Here is a 19,403-nt window from a genome sequence, read left to right as displayed (position 1 = left end):
GGTCAGATTAGAGAATGATATAAAAAGTCCTTTATTTGTGTATAAAAATTGTGACCTTTGAAGAAAGTTCAGGTATAAGTTAATAAAATGTACCAACTGGTTATTTTTTTAAAGGATATTAATTACTTTGGTTTATATCTCTGTTTTTCTTACTACTATATTTATGTTTTAGTAACTCATGTCATTGTACCTGGTGATGAAGTTCAGAGTACTCTGAAGTGTATGCTTGGAATTCTTAATGGATGCTGGATTCTAAAGTTTGAATGTAAGTATTGGATTTGGGAGAATTGCAACATGCATGAACTAATGTAGTTTACTTTTCAAAGTGCATTATTAATGTGCCTAATTATTTAAGGAACATATGCTAATTTTCTTACCTCTTGTTAGTCTCTGTATTTTGAAAAAGCTTCTGATATTAATGCTATTATGTATATATTTTTAATAAAATGTCCACAAATATATTCTGATTTTCAAGTCTTTTTTTCTATAATACCAACTATTTATTTTAGTAAGGAGTAATGGAGTACATTGTAGACTTTCCATATTACTGTTAAATGATGTATTTAACTTAACATACTCCTGTTTTAAATATACTGCGTAAGAGGTCTATGAAATGAAAGTAGTTTATTGCTTTCCCTTTAAGATTTCTAAAATATTACCTACCTTACTCTTTTTTGTTCTCTTAGTTTTAATTCATCATTTTTAGGTAGCTGTTGAGAAATTTAGACTGCATTGTACTACCAGGTCGGGGGTAAATACATGAGGTGTTACCTGAACCTCCACTGAAAATATGGCCCTCTTTCCTTGTTACTGTCAGTCAAACATCAGTACTTCTAAGCTGCCTTCCATCTCTCCTGCTGTCACATGTATGCTTTTTTTAATCTTGCATTCATGTAGGACTTTAAAAAAAAATGAAACCTCATACTTGGTTATTTTCTACTCCTCAGTAGCTAAGTATCTACCTTTGATGTAATAGCTGAAGTAGGACAGTGGATTAACCTACCTTTGTTAATAAATTGTTTAGAAAAGATTAGTGGTTGCAAAAGAATACCATGGGAAGTCTTGTGATTATACAGATTAGGGTTCTGATAATAGTGATGTTTATGGTACAAGCCTGCACGTGTGATAAAGTGTCATAGTTACATGCACACACACAGTAGTGCATATGTAGTTGCTGTGAATTGTGTTGATGTAGGGTTGTTGATAGCGCTAGAGTTGTTGGAGGGAAGGTAGCTTGGAACTTCTCTGTGTGCTTCTTTGTAACCTCCTTTGACTAATTATTTCAAAATAAAAAGTTAAAGAATAATGGATATAATTAGTGAAACTTTTTTTCTAAGAAGTAAATAGTGTAATAAAATTCATTTAAAAAAACATTGTTTTATGGCTTTGTTCTTTGAAGACTTCATGGTATAATGCTTAATTTATCAAGATTTTAAAAACTTTTTTAAAAAAATTATTTATTTATTTTTGGTACCCAGGATTGAACCCAGGGGCACTTTACCACAGAGCTACATTCCCAGTCCTCATTATTTTTTTTTTATTTCAAGACAGAGTTTTGCTGAATTTCTGAGGCTGACCTTGAACTTATGATCCTAGTGCCTCTCAGACTCCTGAGTCCCTGGGATTACAGGCGTGTGCTACCAAAGAACTTAATTATATTATTTAATCTGAGTTTGAAATTTTTTTGGTTTGTAAACGGTTTCCTTTGTGTTCATGTCCTTTTCAAATGAGGCTTCTACTTTCTCTTTTCTTCGTTGATGCTGTTTCCCACTGATGTGGTTGAACCCACCAAAGTGTCTTGTAACCTGCAATTCCATTCCATCTGTCCTCATTAGTCTCTGTTATTAATTCCTCCATGTTCTGACTAGTTTGAGAAATAAGTGATTGGACTAATTGATCATTTGCGTAGGGGAAAAAAAGGTTTCTTATTATGTCTCTTTACATTTGAACTTTCTTTTTTCTTCCAAATCTGTGGTCTTACTGAGCCTGAATGTTTAAAAAACTCACTTAAAATGGCACCATGACTATGTATTCTTTTCTCCTGTGCCAGAAACTTTGCCAGTACTTATAAGAAGAAATAGAGTTTCATAATGATAAAGTCTCAGTAGTAAAAAGGCCATGTGAAATTTTGAGTGTTAAGATGTTTTCCACTTTGAGTCTAGTTTTTGAGAATATGCTGAACGTTGGTATTTGGTTACATAAACAGGCTACACAATACATTTCTATAAAATCTACCTTCTTTTGGAGATGTGAGTTTTGTCACTTCATTGGCTTGGCCGTGTTATTTTCATAAAATTGCTAATGAACTCAAGCTGACCTAATATTTTGCTGTGTAGTGATTCTCACAGTACCGATTAACATCTTCTAATATCAATGATCTTTTTAGGATAGAGGGTAGTTGGAATATCTTACTGAAGTTCATATCCTTATATTTTCTAATATAAAGTCCAAAAGTGAAGTAGGCTGAAGGTTTGAGACAATTACTTTAAATAGTCACTGGGTTTATGAAAAGAAGGCAAAAACTCTCAAGTACCTTTTTTCTTATATATATATTTCTCACAGTTTCTATATTGTTCTTAGTGTCAAGCATCTCAATTTGGTCTGAAAAAGTGTTTCAGAGTTATTCAAACTATCTGAAAATCATTTAAATTAAAAGAAAAAGAAGTGGACCAAAACTTTCAAAATTAATTGTAAAGATGTATGACTTAATAAAAACTAGGTCTCGAGTTTGATTGTAGGCCCTAGCTTTGTTGGTAGGGAAACCTGTATTTTCCCATAAATCAAATAATTCAAGAGGAATTTTATTATCAATTTTTTTTCTTTAGATACTTGACTAATTTTACAAATTAACAAAGAATTATTCAAAACTGTTTGATCTAGTAGTTCAGAATTTAACTATTTTCTGTTTTGCCTTATTTTGTTAATAGCTCTTATTTTCCATATGTAAATATTTTATATATTATATATATATTGTGTGTGTGTGTGTGTGTGTGTGTGTATCTTAGAATGGCATAGTCAATAGACTTAGCAGGAAGATTCTGAGACTAGGCCCTCATTATACTGTTGTACCAGCCATTCTGTCTCATCATATTGTTTAACAGGTCTTTTACGGGATAGTTTTTATCTTATATTTTACAGAAACTATAAATAGGGAAAGATCCTTCATTATGATCATAATTGTTGGGGGGCTGGGGATATAGCTCAGGATAAAGCACCTACTTAGCATGTACAAGGTGTGGGTTCAGTCCCTAGAACCACCAAAAGAGGGAAAAAGAATATGTCAGATCTGTGGATAAGATTCTGCCTCTGTTCTAGTATGGATGCTAATTCCTCATAAGCTTCTAATAACTACCCTTGTAGAAGGTGAATTTTGGTAATTAAACAAATGACATGACTGAAAGAATAGAAATTACATAAATAAGATATTTTATAAATCTATTATGAATAATAAGTTGAAACTGCATACCAAAAAGTGCAAGCTACAACTTCAATAAGTATTTTTTACCCACCGGTTTCTTTAGTACACTATTTTCAACATTTCTCTGGCTTAATCTCTTTTAAAAAAATTGAATTCTGCGTCTTCTTTCTCACCTCATTGTGAAAGGCAAGCAGATGGCTGTCATCTTTAATGTTCTCCCTCTTCCCCTTTTCTCATCAAAGTTTAAATAAAATTGCAGCTGTGGAAGTTTTAAAAGTCTTAGCACCTAAAGGAGTTGCTAGGGGAATGTGCCAGACATTTTGCATTGGACTTGTGTCTGACCGAGGAAGGGCCGTTTTTTGTTTTTGTCTTTGTTAGCAATGGACCCTAACAGACAATCATTACATCACAGGATTATAACTAACCTCATAATCAGCTTAACAAATTCATTCTTTTCTGCTAAAGTGAGCTTCTTAAATGGATATTAAGAGTGTTTTGGAATTCTAAAGATAAATGTAATTTTTATTCAATAATGTTCGCTAATTATTAAAAAAAAAAGATAACAAAGTGTTCTATAAATTAAGATTGATGATGCAACTCCATGCTTCCAGAAGACCTCCACTAAAGATTCTCTAAGAATAAAAGAAAATTCTTTAACAGTCCTACTTTAAAAATTTTACCATAAACAAGTAATACAGGTAAAAGAAAAAGAAATGCTAGCATTGTTATTTCTAATAGCAAGAAGTAGGAAAATAACCTCAATATGAGAGAATTAAGATTCTGGAATGCTTAAAGGTATTCTCTGAGGGCTGGGTCTGTGGTTCAGTGGTAGAGTGCTTGCCTAGCACTGGTGAGTCACTGGTTTCCATCCTCAGCACCACATAAAAAACAAATAAATAAAAAGGTTAAATTTTTTCTTTATTTTTTTTAAAGTTATTCTCTGAGAAAAGTTTGTATTTTTATACAAGGAAAACAAAAGTATTTAAAAACAGGATTTTTAAAATTAAAAAACATAAAACCAATTATGTCTTTCTTACAGCATAAATTATGAATGCATGTAGGCAAAAGAAGAAAAGTATAGTAGGTTGGAACATTACTAAAAAGGCCCATTTGTTTTTAAGAGTTTTGAAAACAGTGTGTGCCTATTAGTTTAAATTCAAATTCTGTAAAAATAAGTTCAGAATTTCAAGTTCAAATATATTAGATAATATATTTTCTTTTTAGTCTTTCCCAGCAATTAATTGAATAGGTAAGGGCTTTGGTCTTTAAAAAGGAAAATTAGAACCTGCATCTGTGGATATCTACCACTTAATTAATATACCAGATCTTTTATACTTGTTAATGCAGGCCTAAAAATACATTTTCATATGATTTTACTAATCTAAGATTAGAAATTTATACTCAGAATTTTAATATAGCACCTCCAAAGAATCATGAACATAAGTTTTCAATTGTTGGAGTTTGGGACATTAGACTGAAGAGGTTGTCATTAGATTTTAATGACATCTTTAAACAGACAATTTTGGTATTATTTATTATATAAGGTATGAGAACTGATACTCAAGTTTTGCTTAAGAAAATTTTATAATAGTAATATATTTTTAGTGATACAATTTACTTCTTAGTATGCATTAAGTAAAATAAACTTAGCATATTATCTTAAAAGAAAATGTATTTTATATACTAAATATATGTACAAGTAGAATAGTAGCTTAAGAAGTAGCCCAAAATAAATAATTGTTCAATAGAATTTATATGGAATCACAAAATCTACTGATCCATGACTGTAATTTCTGTGATATTTCAAACTAGATGTTTATGATGGAGTGAATTGAACATTTAGCTTTTATTTTACAGTTTCAGCCTTCATTTTATTGTCTTCTGACACTGTGTTTTTTCAGGATTTTGTATACTGTGTTTATTTCTCTACTCATTTAGTTGGTACCCAATTTGTCAGAAATTGCAGTGATGGTATAGTTGTTCTTTCTGTTTTCGTCTTTGTTGTAGGTTTCTTCTTGTGATTTTCCTTTTTTCTAAACTTTATTGGTTTCATAGTTTACTTGGCTAAAAACCTAATGTAAAAACATTTGCAAAAAAAGAAATTATTTTATTTTACAACCCAGATATTGATTATGATTAGACTCTGAAGAGAAATTCCTGTTTATTTTACTTACATACTATTATTTTGAATGACATAAGTTCCTACTTTGGATTTAATGACATGTTTTATTAGGACTTTTGGTTTTGCCATGAAGTGATGTTTGATTAAATTTTTTTAAAGGACATTTGTTGTTATCCAAGAGTGATACTTAATTCTGATTACTGATGCTATCTCAGTTACAAATAACTGGCAGCTCCAAAACAACGACAATTTGTTAAAATATGGATTTATATACTGTTCTAGCCTTTGAAGAGAATGTGTACATTCTGTGACCTTCTATGTAGGGTTAATCCCTTCCTTTTGGATACTTGAAACAGATCTTTATTTTGAAGCTTTATTCCATCTTCATTTTATTCTCTGATCATATTGCATAGATGTGGATTCATGAGCTCCTTTTTCCTATTCCCTCTGCGTTGTATATTCCTTTTTGTTTTCCCCTTCTAAAACTAGAAGTAACCAGGCTTAATATAAACCCAGGAACATCATTAGTGATTCATACTGCTAAAATGGAAAATATGCCTTTATGAGGTAGGAGGCAGGAGTGGTTACTAGTGATAATAGAATAAACAAATACCTCTCTGTATAGTATAAGTTTCTTTTTTAAAAAATTGTACAGCCCTGAAATTTCTAAGTTACATTAATATGCAAATATTCTAGGCTTTGTGAAGGTAGCCAAAGCTGCCTTAATGAGTTTAAGTTAATGACTTTGAGTCAAGTAGTATGTTGGGTTTGTGTGTGTGTGTGTGTGTGTGTGTATGTGTGTGTGTGTATATATATATATATATATACACACACACACACACACACACACACACATACATTTAAAGTATTAAGATCCCAGGGTAAGGAAAGTTTACATGAAATGATGGATATGATCAGGAATAAATCTGGGCTAGAAGAATCTCTTCATTTCAGTAGCTAGGTTGTTGCTACTATTATTTGTTTTTCAGTCAAAATCTTTGAACATGTGAAGAGAAAGATGAAATAAAGCATACATTTTATAAAGATAATGGCTTTTTTGACACATTTTAAAGTATGTATCATTCTGGCATATGAAGAAATCTATCTTTTCATAAATAACATTACTTACTCATGTAGTCATTTCATTTTGGAAATCACTAGCTGAGACAGCTAACAAAAATGTGACCTTGCATTTGCTCCTTTTTTTTCCTTCAAAAGGGAGAATAAGAGTCTGTCTTTCTGACGAAATATTTTGGTAGCAGATGATGGAATAACTGTGTACTTCATTAAAACATTTATTACAAATATTAAATAGTTCAGTTTAGTTTCATAAGTATTTTAAATTGGTAGAAAATGATTTTGTTAGTTTTAAAATCTTATATAGAGAGATTAAAGATTATGATATTTACTATACCTTAGATGAGTTAATTATTAGGAATTTGTGAAAGTTCTCATATTTTGTTTTAAATGGAAATAGGTTAAGAATTCTTGTTACAGATTGCTTAGCTTTTACTGAGTTAATAAAACCTTAAAATAACCATTATTTAGGCCTGCTAAATATGTAGTGTTTGACTGGTAGATTCTTCCATTTCATTTGATATTAATGTGTCATCATTTAAACTGTTGACAGTTAATTTTAAAGCACCTCATTTTCTTTTTTTACTTACTTAGTAAATTAGTTCAGTTGGTTTACTTCAAAGGAGGTTCATTGGAAGTTGTATAGATTTGTGACTATGATAATGTCTACTGAGGAGTATGTCCTCATTCTGAAACCTGTAGGGTGTAAGTTAGAGTGGCAGCTTTGGCATCAGTCAAGTTAAATGAGCTCATTGATCCACAGAGGCAAAGCCAAGTGCATTATCCCTCTCACTGTACCATCCTTTCCCCCTCAAAGTAGTCAGCAGTTTTTGCCATTTTTGGCATACTTTTTGGCTAATCTCAAAAATAATTTTTATTTCTATTAAGTACTTATGTGATTTATCTTAAGAAAAGTTATAGTTCCTTGGATGCTTTGTTTTTTATGACTGAGAATAAAGATTTAAGGAAAAAAATGGCTCAGGAGTTGGAGGATATGAGTTTTCTTTTCAGTTGTTTTACTGGGAAAGCTGCTTAAATCTTTTATGATTTATGGAATCTATTTGATCCCTGTAGGCATCCGAGTTGCAACCCTTGGACTAGATGTCACTCTCACCTTTCAAAAAATTTTTAAGATTTTCTGTGCTATGACAGCAGCTCTACCAAAATACTTTGTCACCATTCAAACATGTTGCTTTAGACCTAGGAAATAGTTTCTTAGTTTTTAGGGGGGAAAGAAAGAACTATTTTTTTTTTCATCCATCTTTAGTTGCTACTAGGTAGCATAAGAAGTTGACAGATTGTTACTTATAGTAAAATAGTATCAGCAGAGTTTTTTGGTTTAGTAAATATAACTAGAGTACTGGATTTTTCTGACCTTACAGAAAATTTTCAACTGCCACAGAGCTGACATTTGTATGAATGCAGGCATACTCACACTATAAAAGTAGCAGTGCCTTCCCATTGGAAGTGCCACGTGGCTCTCTTGATGTATGCCATTTTATTTCTCTTGCTGCCATACAACCAAACTCTAATGTCTGTTCAGGCTACATTCTTTTGACTGGCTGGTGGCACACATTGTTAGGATCAGTTGATACCATTTTAATGTGTTAATTGTGATAGTTTAAATAACCAGCCAGATGAACACATAAAATGGATAAGCAACCAGCATAGGTACAAACCACTTCCTTATTTCTGTAATTAGATATTAGCTACTTCTGATATAGTAGGTATCAGAGCAGCATTTAGTGTTTGGTCCTTGGCTCTGTGTGCTGGTGTACTCATTCACCTAAAGAAACTGTTGCAGATACTCTGTAAATATCCTTAGGAAGGACATTTAGGAAGGGGACTGCATTCCAAAATGATTTAAAAAAAAAAAAGAAGAAATGAAAATTATTATCACATGTAAAATAATGAGTTTAAGTTAATGATTTTACTACACTGGTAGTACCTTTTGGATTGGTATTTAGTATAGGAACAGTATATGATGTAATGCCATTGAGCACACTGGCAGTGTTTCTAGGATGGTATTTTGACCTTGTTAAAATTTTCATTTTGAGTTTCATTTTCAATATGTGCTAGAGTTAAATCTTTTATATTAGATTCATTAGTTTTTTACTTAGTCGTTATTAAAAAATTTGATACTAAAATTTATTATGTGCAAAAAACAATTTATAGAATATTTATAAATTGCAAATACTAGGATTCGAAAATTCATCTTAGCAAATTCAGGTGATATGATTATTCTATTAAAAACAATGAGGGAAAGAGATTTGAGCCCTATGACATAGGAAAAACCAACAAATTAAGACTCACATGATAGGGAATTATGAATGTCCTGGGTGTATTGGAATATATATTAACCACTCCAAGTTAAGGAAAAACGGTCTCTTGACAGAGCTCTGTTTTCTGAGACATGGAGTATTAAGTTATTAAATCTTCTGATATTATATATTAAGCAATATTTTGGAACCGTCAGTTACAGCAGCTTTAACGCTTTGGACATATTCACAGTCATGTCTTTTAGAAGGTTTATTTGTGTACCAGAAAGGTATATTTTAATGTAAAATGCCACAGGCATTAGAAAACTGAGTGGACTTGGGTTCCAGTCCCATTCTACCACTTACTAGCTAATGGTTTAAGTCACTTAACTTCTTTTGCTTCAATTCTCTCCCCTGAAATAGAAATAATATACAGTAAATCCTCATTGTTCAATAATTCTTTCTATTTTTGAATTTGTATACTTCTAAAATTTTGTAATCCCACAATCAGCGCGTTGCTTTTGTAGGCATAGGCAGAGTAGCTTAGACTTTTGAGTTGCCAAATGAGCACTTTCCCAGCTAAGGTCAGAGATGTTCTGCCACCTTTCTTCAGCTCTTACTCTAAACAATGAAGTATCCCTTTCACACTTTTAAACAGTGCATGGTTTTTAGAATTCTGTTCATTTTTGTTCATAATTTCACTGTTTAAAATGGCCCCTAAATATAGTGTTGCTGTGCTGACCAATGTTCCTATAGTCAAGAATCGACCTTTCAGAGAAAACACTTGTTAGTAAAACTTTGTTACGGCCCAAATTGTAGAGCTCTTGGCTTCAGTTTAATGCTTATGGATAAAAACAATAGAATGACTAAGGTTTTTTTTTTTTTAAACACAAACACATTGTCCTGAGTAATACCAGCTACTGAGTAGACTAAACCTCTGGAGTATTGAAAGTTTGAGGTCAGCCTCAGCAAATTTGTGAGGCCCTCTCTCAAAAAAATACAAAGGACCTGGGATGTAGCTCCGTGGTAAAGTGTCCCTGGGTTCAATCCCCAATATTAAACAACAACAACAAATCGCAAACACACATAAAACATGATTAAGTTTTGGTCAGTAAATGAAAATGTTGGGACCAATTATAGGAGCCTAACCCTGTATTTACTCTTAAGAGCAATAGTTCAGTGTCCTCAGCATTTTTATAGAACCATGACTGCTGCAGATAATGAATATCTACTTTAACAATCTTGCTGGATTGGGGGAATGTTCTAAATGCTTACAACTCAGATAGTAGCAGTTATTGTAATAATTTTTATCAGGGTCTTTCCTTAGAACAAATAATTGTATCTTTGGTCATTTTAAATGAGAAGTCATTTTAAAAAGAAAGTATAATGGAATAAATTGGGCTTTAATTTTGTTTTTCCTTTAATTTAACCGGAAAGTTATGAGTATATGATAAGCAGATTTTCTACACTTTTAAAAAATATATATTCTTTTTAAATTACTTGGGTGAACTTATGATTGTGATTATTGTGTTTTGTGGACAATTAATGTTTGAGTATTAGACAGTGTTTACACATTCCTAGTACAATAATGCATTCTGCTCCTAGCGTGAGTATTAATGTAACAGATTCAGAGTTTATATAAAGTGCTGCTGCCATGATGGTTCTCCACTAATGAGAATTTATGGGAAGAAAGTTTTGTCTTAGAGGATTTACAAGTGTAAGAAGAATAAACTTAATAAATAAGCAAGTAAATTTTGTTCACATTCTACTGTTTGTGCCTAGAGAAGTAACAATAAAAAAACTTGACTTTCTATATTTTCTTACTGATATTCTGCTTTTTCTTTCAATGTTGAATTTTTTTGTTGTTGTTTAATACCATAAATAATAAAGACCTACATCCAAATCACCAATACTTCTAGAATATTTTATTGGCAGTTTTTAAATATTGAAGATAAATTGGTCCTACATTATTTTTAGAAACAGTTTTACACTCAGATGTTTTTCTTTCCTTTGCTGTTTTATGTACCTTGACTTGAGCTTCTCTTGGTGGCATCCTTAACATCTTTAGCACAAATTTTAATGAAAAACTAAATTTGATAATGGATTAATTGCTTACCAATAAATGAAAAAAAGCAATAAAATTTCACTTTAAGCACCCAGTTAATATAAAGCCTTTCGATTTTAATGGAAGTGATCAGTTAGATTATGGAATTAAAGAGTGGCAGGAAACAGTAGGAATATAAAAAATGAGTAACACTTCCCTTCTTAGGGGCAGAGACTAACTCTTTTGTACATAATAGGCACTTAATAATTAAGGTACAGGAAGAGCACTACAGTGAAAAGCTATTTTGTTAGGAAGTAGTTAGCTTCAATTTGGCCATATTAACCAGTGATCTGAACAAATCACTTTATGTTTCTGCACTTGACTTTTCAAATCAATAAAATAAGAAAGTTGGGCAAGATCATTAGGATCTTTTCTAGGTCTTTAATTCCATAATTTTAAATATTTTCAAAATCCAAGTGTTCTAGGAAGATTGGAATAAATATAATAAATAGGGTTCAAATATCCCATTTTTCCTCAAAACGTATTAGTTTTTTCAATTTTTGTCTCTTACTGCAAGTTCTGCAGATTGATTCATGTAGACATTGATAAAGTTTCATTATTTTGTGAGTTTGGGATAATAGAGAAGAAAGTTTAAAAAGATTTGTCTCACAAAGCCGAGCTCAGCCTAAAGTGAGATGTTGTTGACTTCTGCAAAGCACTGAGTTTGTCTTATACAGCATCAGGTTTGCTCTTAAGGAAACTATTATAGGGCAAGAGGCCTTTTATCATACTCAAATGCAATCTGGGACAGTTCTGATGCTTGGAGTGATTAACTTTTGTTTCTGGGCCACCCTTCAGTTCATAAAGGAGCCCTTTTACAGATATATGCCATTTATAAGCTAAGAGATTCTTCTTCTGCATTGGAGTTACTCTACTTTTGAATTGAGTAGGGATTACCTGGACAGAATTTTATCACCAGCATTTTTCAGGTTTTCTAATATGATGTTAAATCAATTTGTTTCCAGCATATATGCATAATTCATAATTGAAAGTAGATATTTATGTAGCTGTTAGTTTTTTCTGGTTAAGTTTTAAGCTAGTAGATATCAAGTGATGAAAGATACAACATTTTTTACATAAAAAAACTTAAAAATAGCTAAGAATTTGAACTATAATTCTGAAGTCTTATAGATGCTGTGTATTTTTTTTAATTTTGTTCCTACAAATCCTCATGGAATTTCTTCAATGATAAAATTGAGGTTATTGATCACAATAATGTCAAGACAAATAACAAATGATTTGAAGGCTTTGTTTTTATCATGAAGGTAATTATTACACAATTTAGTTTCTAGAACACTTCTTGCGTTTTTATCCACAAGAAGCTTTGTGAATGAAGTAGGTGATATTGTTAGTTTCATTTTTTCTCTTTTCATAGGCAAGGAAGCTAAGGTTAAAGAGTTTAAATAATATTTCAAAGAAAATGATTGGGATAACAAAGTCATTTGACTTCAAATCTTAAATTGAGTTTTTTCTGTGCCATCAAACCTAGGAGTATGGTAAATATATATACATGGCATTGATGTATATATATTTACCATTGATGGTGCCTTTCAATACACTAAGATGTGGTCTTTAGATTAAGCTGCTTGGGTACTCCCATCTGATGATCTTTGGCACCCAAAGACTCCTGTCATCTCCAAACTTAGCTAGACAGTTGGTGCTGGCTGTTAGCGGGTGGTCCTGCTTAGGACTTCTCCTCCCAGGAGCCCATTAGAGGAATGACTTTAGGTAGCATCATGCAGGGTACTGGTTGCCTTTACTTTATAAACTGAATCTGAGCACACGTATGTAAGCCATCAGAAGACTGTTCTTTTTATTGTGAAGCCCAACCAAATATTCTCTAAACTAGTGACTTCAATGTCAAATCCCAGGCAATAAACACTGCTTATTTTTTTTTTATTTTAACAGGTACTGTCGAACCTCTATCATATGACTAGCTGTGTAGGTGCTGTGGACTTAAGCATTTTTCCTAATGTTGAATTCTCTGCAGTCTAACAGCCAAAATGAGCAGTCAGATGATAAGTGCTTAGTTCAGATTATTGTGTGCTGGACTCAAATGATGCCACAGCCCTCTGCATCCTCTCCTCCTTGTGGTACTAAAGATTGAACCCAGGACCTTCCTTATGCATGCCAATAAATAAATGTTCTGCTACTGAGTGAACTCCCAGCCTTTTATTTATTTTGAGGCAGGATCTTGCTAAGCTACCCAGGCTGGCCTCAAACTTGCAGTCCTCTTGCCTCAGCCTTCTGAATAGCTGTGTGATGGACTTTTTTATTCACATGAATTTGGATAATTGCTATTAGTAAAACTGTTGATATCTTTTCTTGTTTTTGAAATAGTGTATTGGTTTAGATTGTTCACAAAGGAGTTTAAAATTACTGTTTAGTACTAACTCATTGCTTAATCCTGAAGGAAGGATTTCTTATATTTTCTTTATATGGAATATCAGTTTTGCTATATTTTGGCCTAAATGAAGTTTCTATTTCAGAATAATACTGAGAACAACCATGAAAAGGAAAAAAAAAAAACAAACACTTTAGTAAATTGTCTAATTTCAATGAGAGAAAAATAGTGTTCACTTGATATTTATTTTGATTTGTCCTTGTGTTTTGTCAGGGGTGAAGGTCTCTCTACAAAACAAAGTATGTGAACAGGAAGAAAAGTATGAAATTCCTGAAGGCCCACAGAGAAGCAGGCTCAACAGAGAACAGCTGGTATTTTTCTTTCCATACTACTTTCATTGTTCTTATTATGACTTCATATTATTATCACCATCAAGAAAAACTTCTTCTGCCCTTTCAGCAAGTACAGGTGACTGATTAAAATTTTAATTGTGCTTATTTCAAGCACTTGATTCTGAAAGATGATCACGATGTGCAGTAAAATCCAGAAGGTAATAATTTCATACTGTTAATGGATTTTTGGCATCTTGAACATTCCCATAAACCTTTCAGAATCTGAGGTAAATCTCAGATACAGGAAGTAGCTTGAAAGAAGACTTACAGCTGCTGCTCGGATTTAGTTACCATATGTCTTTATTGCTACATATTGCAGTTTTAATGGATAATATTCCATTATCATATATATATATGAAATGACAAAAAAAAATTTAGTGGAGGGAATTGTGAAACTTTTTATTTTTCTGTAAAGCACAAAGAAGTATGTCTTGTAACTAATTGGGTTCCTAGCCATCATTTCATAATCTCTGGAACCCTTAGGTCATACTACCACTATGGCTGTCCTAAGGACCTGAAGTTGGAATTATGCAGGGATCTGATATGAGTGGGCAGAATTGGATGGTCTTTATAGTTTAGTCCAGTGTCCCTGAAGCATATCTCAGATATTCTAGGCCTAAAGTCCCACCTCGTATGCATAAGCATGCTGATAAAAGAGGTTTGATGAACATTGTTTAAAAAAATACAAAACACACTTAAGTTTTTAGGAGAGTGAAAAGGAATTGAGATGGTAGTGACTGATTGGTTAGAGAAAAAATTATAAATAGGAAACCGTTATTTGCATAAGTATTTTTCTTGATCCAATTAGTTCAGTTGAAATACAGCTTGTACCAGCACCTCATTAAGTAGTATCTTAGCTGCTCTTGACTATTATTTTTATCCTTCATTCCTGTGCAGTGTTTTTAAATATTTCAATCAGCTTTTAACAAAATTTTCCTTGTTATTTCAGTTGCCAAAGCTATTTGATGGATGTTACTTCTATTTTGGGGGAACCTTCAAACATCACCCAAAGGACAACCTTATTAAGCTTGTCACTGCAGCAGGGGGCCAGATCCTCAGTAGAAAACCTAAGCCAGACAGTGATGTGACTCAAACCATCAATACAGTTGCGTACCATGCCAAGCCCGATTCTGATCAGCGCTTCTGCACACAGTATATCATCTATGAGGATTTGTCTAATTATCGCCCAGAAAAGGTTCGTCAGGGCAAAGTTTGGATGGCTCCTTCAAGCTGGTTTATAGACTGTGTGATGTCCTTTGAGTTGCTTCCTCTTGACAGCTGAATATCATACCAGATGAACATTTCAAATTGAAGTTGCACAGTTGTGTGAACCTAGCACAATCTTTGATCATTCACATTTTTACAAATAGGTAGAGTCATTCACATTGTTATTACTACTACTACTACTACTACTACTACTACTACTATTTTTTTTTTAGTTAAAAAAAAAAAAAAAAGGTGCCAGATTAGGAATTCACACTCTGTGTTTAGCATTTAGATGCTGGGACCACTTTTAAAGAATTTGTCTTTCTGTACCTAGGATTATAGCTCAGTAGCTCAGTAGTAGAGCATTTGCCTACTGTGCACAAGGCCCTGGATTTGATTCCCTACCATTGAAAAAAACTTTTTTTTTTCTTTTTAAGATGCCTGTTTTTGATTCATCATGTGCTGTACTCTATCAGCTATCAAAGATTAATGAGAGGCTATGATAACTGTTGGTTAAATCTGTAAATGATATCATCATACTCTCAATTTTTTAATATTCTTTGATGTAAAAAGTCCACACCTGACATCAGCAAAAATTACTTTCCATCCTTTATTAAGCAGAATATTGTCAAATGATTTTTTTCTGCATTTAAAAGAGAGTACCTGGTCTAAATATGCCATCATAGGTGTTAAATCCTCCTATCTGCAATTGTCTTCATTTTATATTGTGTGTATTTAGTTTCTTATAATTTTCTTGAATATCTGTTTCCTAATTTTTATCCCTTTTTAAATCTTATATATTCATCAGGAAATCATGCTTTGAACCATGGCAGCATTGTTTTTTTGGTAGTGAAAATCAATGTTAAACCTGTTGTACATATTGTTAAGTATCACTTTGTAACTGTTTATCTGTTATCTGTATCTATTGTCTATGTGTATATAGAGTATTTTCTCTGACATATTTTAGTGTCAGCATTCCTTAGAAGGTGCCACCAATCCACAAAATTGTCAGTCAGATGTCATTACCTTAAATTAGAAGTAGGTTTTTTTTTTTTTTTCTTGGTAGACCTTGCTAGGTATTGCTAAAATAATTTTTTGTGTTTTGTTGTTGTTTTTATTTTTGTTTTGCGGGGCTGAGAATTGAACCCAGGGCCTTGAGCATGCTAGGCAAGTGCTTTAACACTGAGATACACCCCCAGCCCAGTCTAAATAAAAATTTTAGGTTCGCATGTAGGGTAAAAGTTGGAGATTATTTGATTTAGAATGGATTTTTTCCCCCAAGTAATACGAAAGGGCATAGCATTAAATGTATAGGTAAGCATGAGAAGGTATTGCTCCCGATACCAAAACAGTCTATTTTGCATAGTGGTCAGGGTTAGGGCCAACCTGGGGAGCTTGCTTTATGTAGTCTGAATATTCTCATTGTACATCAACAGGAATAGAATACATAATTTTAAAACATTCTTTAAGAAGCAGAATTTTTGCCTGTTATGGGGACATACACCTATAATCCCTGCTATTCAGGATGCTGAGGCAGTAGGATCTCAAGTGCCAGCCTAGCCTGGGTAATTTAGTGAGACCCTGTCTCAAAAGAAAAAGGAGAAGAAACAGGATTCTTTATGAAAACTTTCTTAGAAATTGAATGTACTTAAAATATTACAGGCTTGGAGAAGGAGATGCTATGAGACTGCCACTTTGGTCTCTCACAAGCCAAAGAGAACAGTTTGATAACATTGGAATAGAATATTCCTAATTTTTAAATACTGAGAATCTATGAGGCTAATCAACATTTGAGACTCACTTATTTGAAACTTGGAGATCTGCTGATAATTTGAAGATACATTTTACGTCAGTTCCTTTTTTGACATATTACTTTTTTCATGTCAACACATGTGTTAGGTGAACAAAAATAATATTTTTCTGACCCTGACATTACAGGGTGAATTAGCTCTGAAGCTCTCTCTCTCTACGGCCATTAATGTGTTTGTTCCACATTTCATTCTGATGGAGAATGATGAACATCATTGCACCAAATGAATCTGAGGAGTTGGATAATGTCTGGCCTAAATAATTTATAACTCTGGGATTCGGTTGTCATTTTTGATTTATAACTTATTTTAAGTCACTTTCTGTTGCTTATGATCCTAGGTCACATTCCCAGACAGGTTTGTATCTGTTCCTCGCATCTGAATTCCTTTTTTGTGAAAACACTTTGGAGTTTCCTGCTCACATTCCTTCATTCATTTTCTAGGTTTATTCTTCCTCTCTGCTTTCTTTCTCCTCCTCTAATAAGTAATATTTTTGGTTTCTTTAAATATTTATCTTGACAGCAGTTGGTTTATGTTAAGCTCTTGAAACCTGGAGTTATTGTGTAGATATACTTGTAATTATTTTCATTTTTCAATCATATCTAAGCTTCCTTTTTATTTACCAAAAATCATTAAAGTTATTTGTGTTTCCATGTGTGTATGTCTTCTGTAAAGTGATTTATTCTGCACTATTGAAGACTGAGACTCAACGTGACTTGTGAGGAAATCTTTCAGCTTCTTGAACGTTAATACTTTTTAAGTAATTTTACTTTTTAAGTGAAGTATATTAGATCCTTCATTATGTTAAATAAATTATTCTGAGTAGAGTGTAACTGATGGTTTGGAATCTTCAAGAGCACCAGTCACACAGCCATTTCTTCCTGGTTCCATTGGAGTCATTTGACCTCTCACCTTGTCTGCCAAGGCTTCCTGCACGTGCATTCTGCCTACTTGTGTCGCTTTTCCTCTTCCCCTGACCACCGCAGCTTTGTAATTATTCATCTGTCTCTACAAATGCTTTATCATATCTAATTGGTAATTCTTTTCTTCTGACTTGCTAAAATAATGGAAACCAGATAGGAAGCATATTAGAGTTATGACAAAAATAATATGAGGGTGTAGTGATGGACCTGAGCTAGATACTTGAATTTTTATAGACACATCTTGCCATTTATTTCATCTGTCTCAACTTCTTCTGAGCCTGTTTTGTGAATTAAATAGTTACGTGACCTCTGCATAGATGAAGATTATGTTATTTCCTGTGGGAATAAGACTCAGGAGTAGGCGGGTGGGTCGGGGTAGAAAAAGAGATAATTTATGTTTTAAAGGATCATGAAACTCATTATAGTCACAAATGTCTATTCTGTTTCCTAACCAGAAGAAACTAAAATGACAAGAAATAATGCTCATTTAATAACTAAGAGCCACTAGTTTTTTGAAGTTAGGTTAAAATACAAATTATAAACTTAATGTATGAGCCTGTCTATCAACCTCTTTCAAAGATATGTGCATCAGACTACCTTTTGAGTGAAGATAGAGCAGTTGCTCAGTTGAGAGCTAAGTCTTTGGCTAATTAAGCTGCGTGCTCCCTTGTGAATTAGGAATTGGCCATTATTTACTTCCTAAGGTATGAGGTGTACTTTTTGGTACCTGAGAATTTCTAAATGATGATGCTGGTAAGGTGGGAAAAAAAGCCCTGGGTTATTCTGACTTTGACTTGGCTTCAATGATTAACTACTAACATCCAGCTTCTGAGGTGGGGGTTTCCTACACAGGCTTTTAAGTCTGTCAGACCTGTGTTTATCATCTCTTTTCTAGTTTATCTAACTTGGGTCTAAAGTTATAAAGTGGAAGATATACTGTCCTCTATGCTGAGCACATCCAAGGCACTTGCAGGATCACCCTTCAGGACCTCTGAGACTAGGACAGTTTATAAATGTCGCTAGAAGCAGCTCATGATGTCTGGTTGGCTTCTGTCTCTGATGTCTTTTCATCCATCTGTGCTATTGTAGCCTTCTGTAGCCTCCTCTGCCCATTCAGCTCAAATTCTGTTTAGCTTTTATGCCCTGAACATATTTACTGTGGACACCAAGATGGCTTAGGCCTCCGTACTTGAGTAATGTACCTTAGGAAGCCCTGTAATAACTTTTGTCAGCATAGTCACAAACCCCTTCTGCCACCTCAGCTTGAGCCCTTATTATGATGGATGCCCTTGGGGTGACTTGACTTTATACTTCACTCTAAAAGTAAATAAAGCAGGCTGATTTATTTATTTATTTTCCTACTTTTGGTTTATAATTTGTGAGACTTGCATTTTCACTCAGTACTAATTTGTCAAAAACCACTCCCCATTTGCCTACTGCCTAAAATAATGTGGCCAAACCCATGTCCAGGGATCATAAACTAATAGTTTTGTGTGGCCTTCATAGTATTAAAAAACACTGAACACCATTGACAGGGCACAGATACTCCATGCCACAGTCCCAACCACTCCTTACTCTCTCCATTCCATTTATTTATTTAATTAAATATTGTGTTAACCCACAACTCAGTAATAACAACAATTAACATTCTTGTCTTTTTTTAAAAAGTATTTATACAGTCAGCTCTCAGTATCTTTGGGGATTTGTTTTAAGATCCCCTTGAAAACAAAAATGTATAGATGTCCAAGTAT

At 33.1% G+C, this 19,403-nt stretch overlaps 1 protein-coding gene across 1 annotated transcript in view; it reads left to right on the top strand.

The window, feature by feature from the left end:
* Bard1 (BRCA1 associated RING domain 1) overlaps positions 1 to 17,386 on the top strand; it is a 64,442-nt gene extending 47,056 nt beyond the window's left edge. Inside the window, exons 8-10 of the mRNA XM_015480995.2 lie at positions 173 to 265; positions 13,597 to 13,694; positions 14,665 to 17,386. Coding sequence (XP_015336481.2) covers positions 173 to 265; positions 13,597 to 13,694; positions 14,665 to 14,997 — 524 coding nt within the window. The 3' untranslated portion in view covers positions 14,998 to 17,386. The remainder of the gene's footprint in view (positions 1 to 172; positions 266 to 13,596; positions 13,695 to 14,664) is intronic.
* The last annotated feature ends 2,017 nt before the right edge of the window (positions 17,387 to 19,403 follow it).

The sequence above is a fragment of the Marmota marmota genome, unplaced genomic scaffold (assembly GCF_001458135.2).
Source record: "Marmota marmota marmota unplaced genomic scaffold, marMar, whole genome shotgun sequence".
Lineage (NCBI taxonomy): Eukaryota > Metazoa > Chordata > Mammalia > Rodentia > Sciuridae > Marmota > Marmota marmota.
The sequence above is the reverse complement of the archived record's forward strand: the minus strand, read 5'-3'. Positions and strand labels throughout refer to the sequence as shown.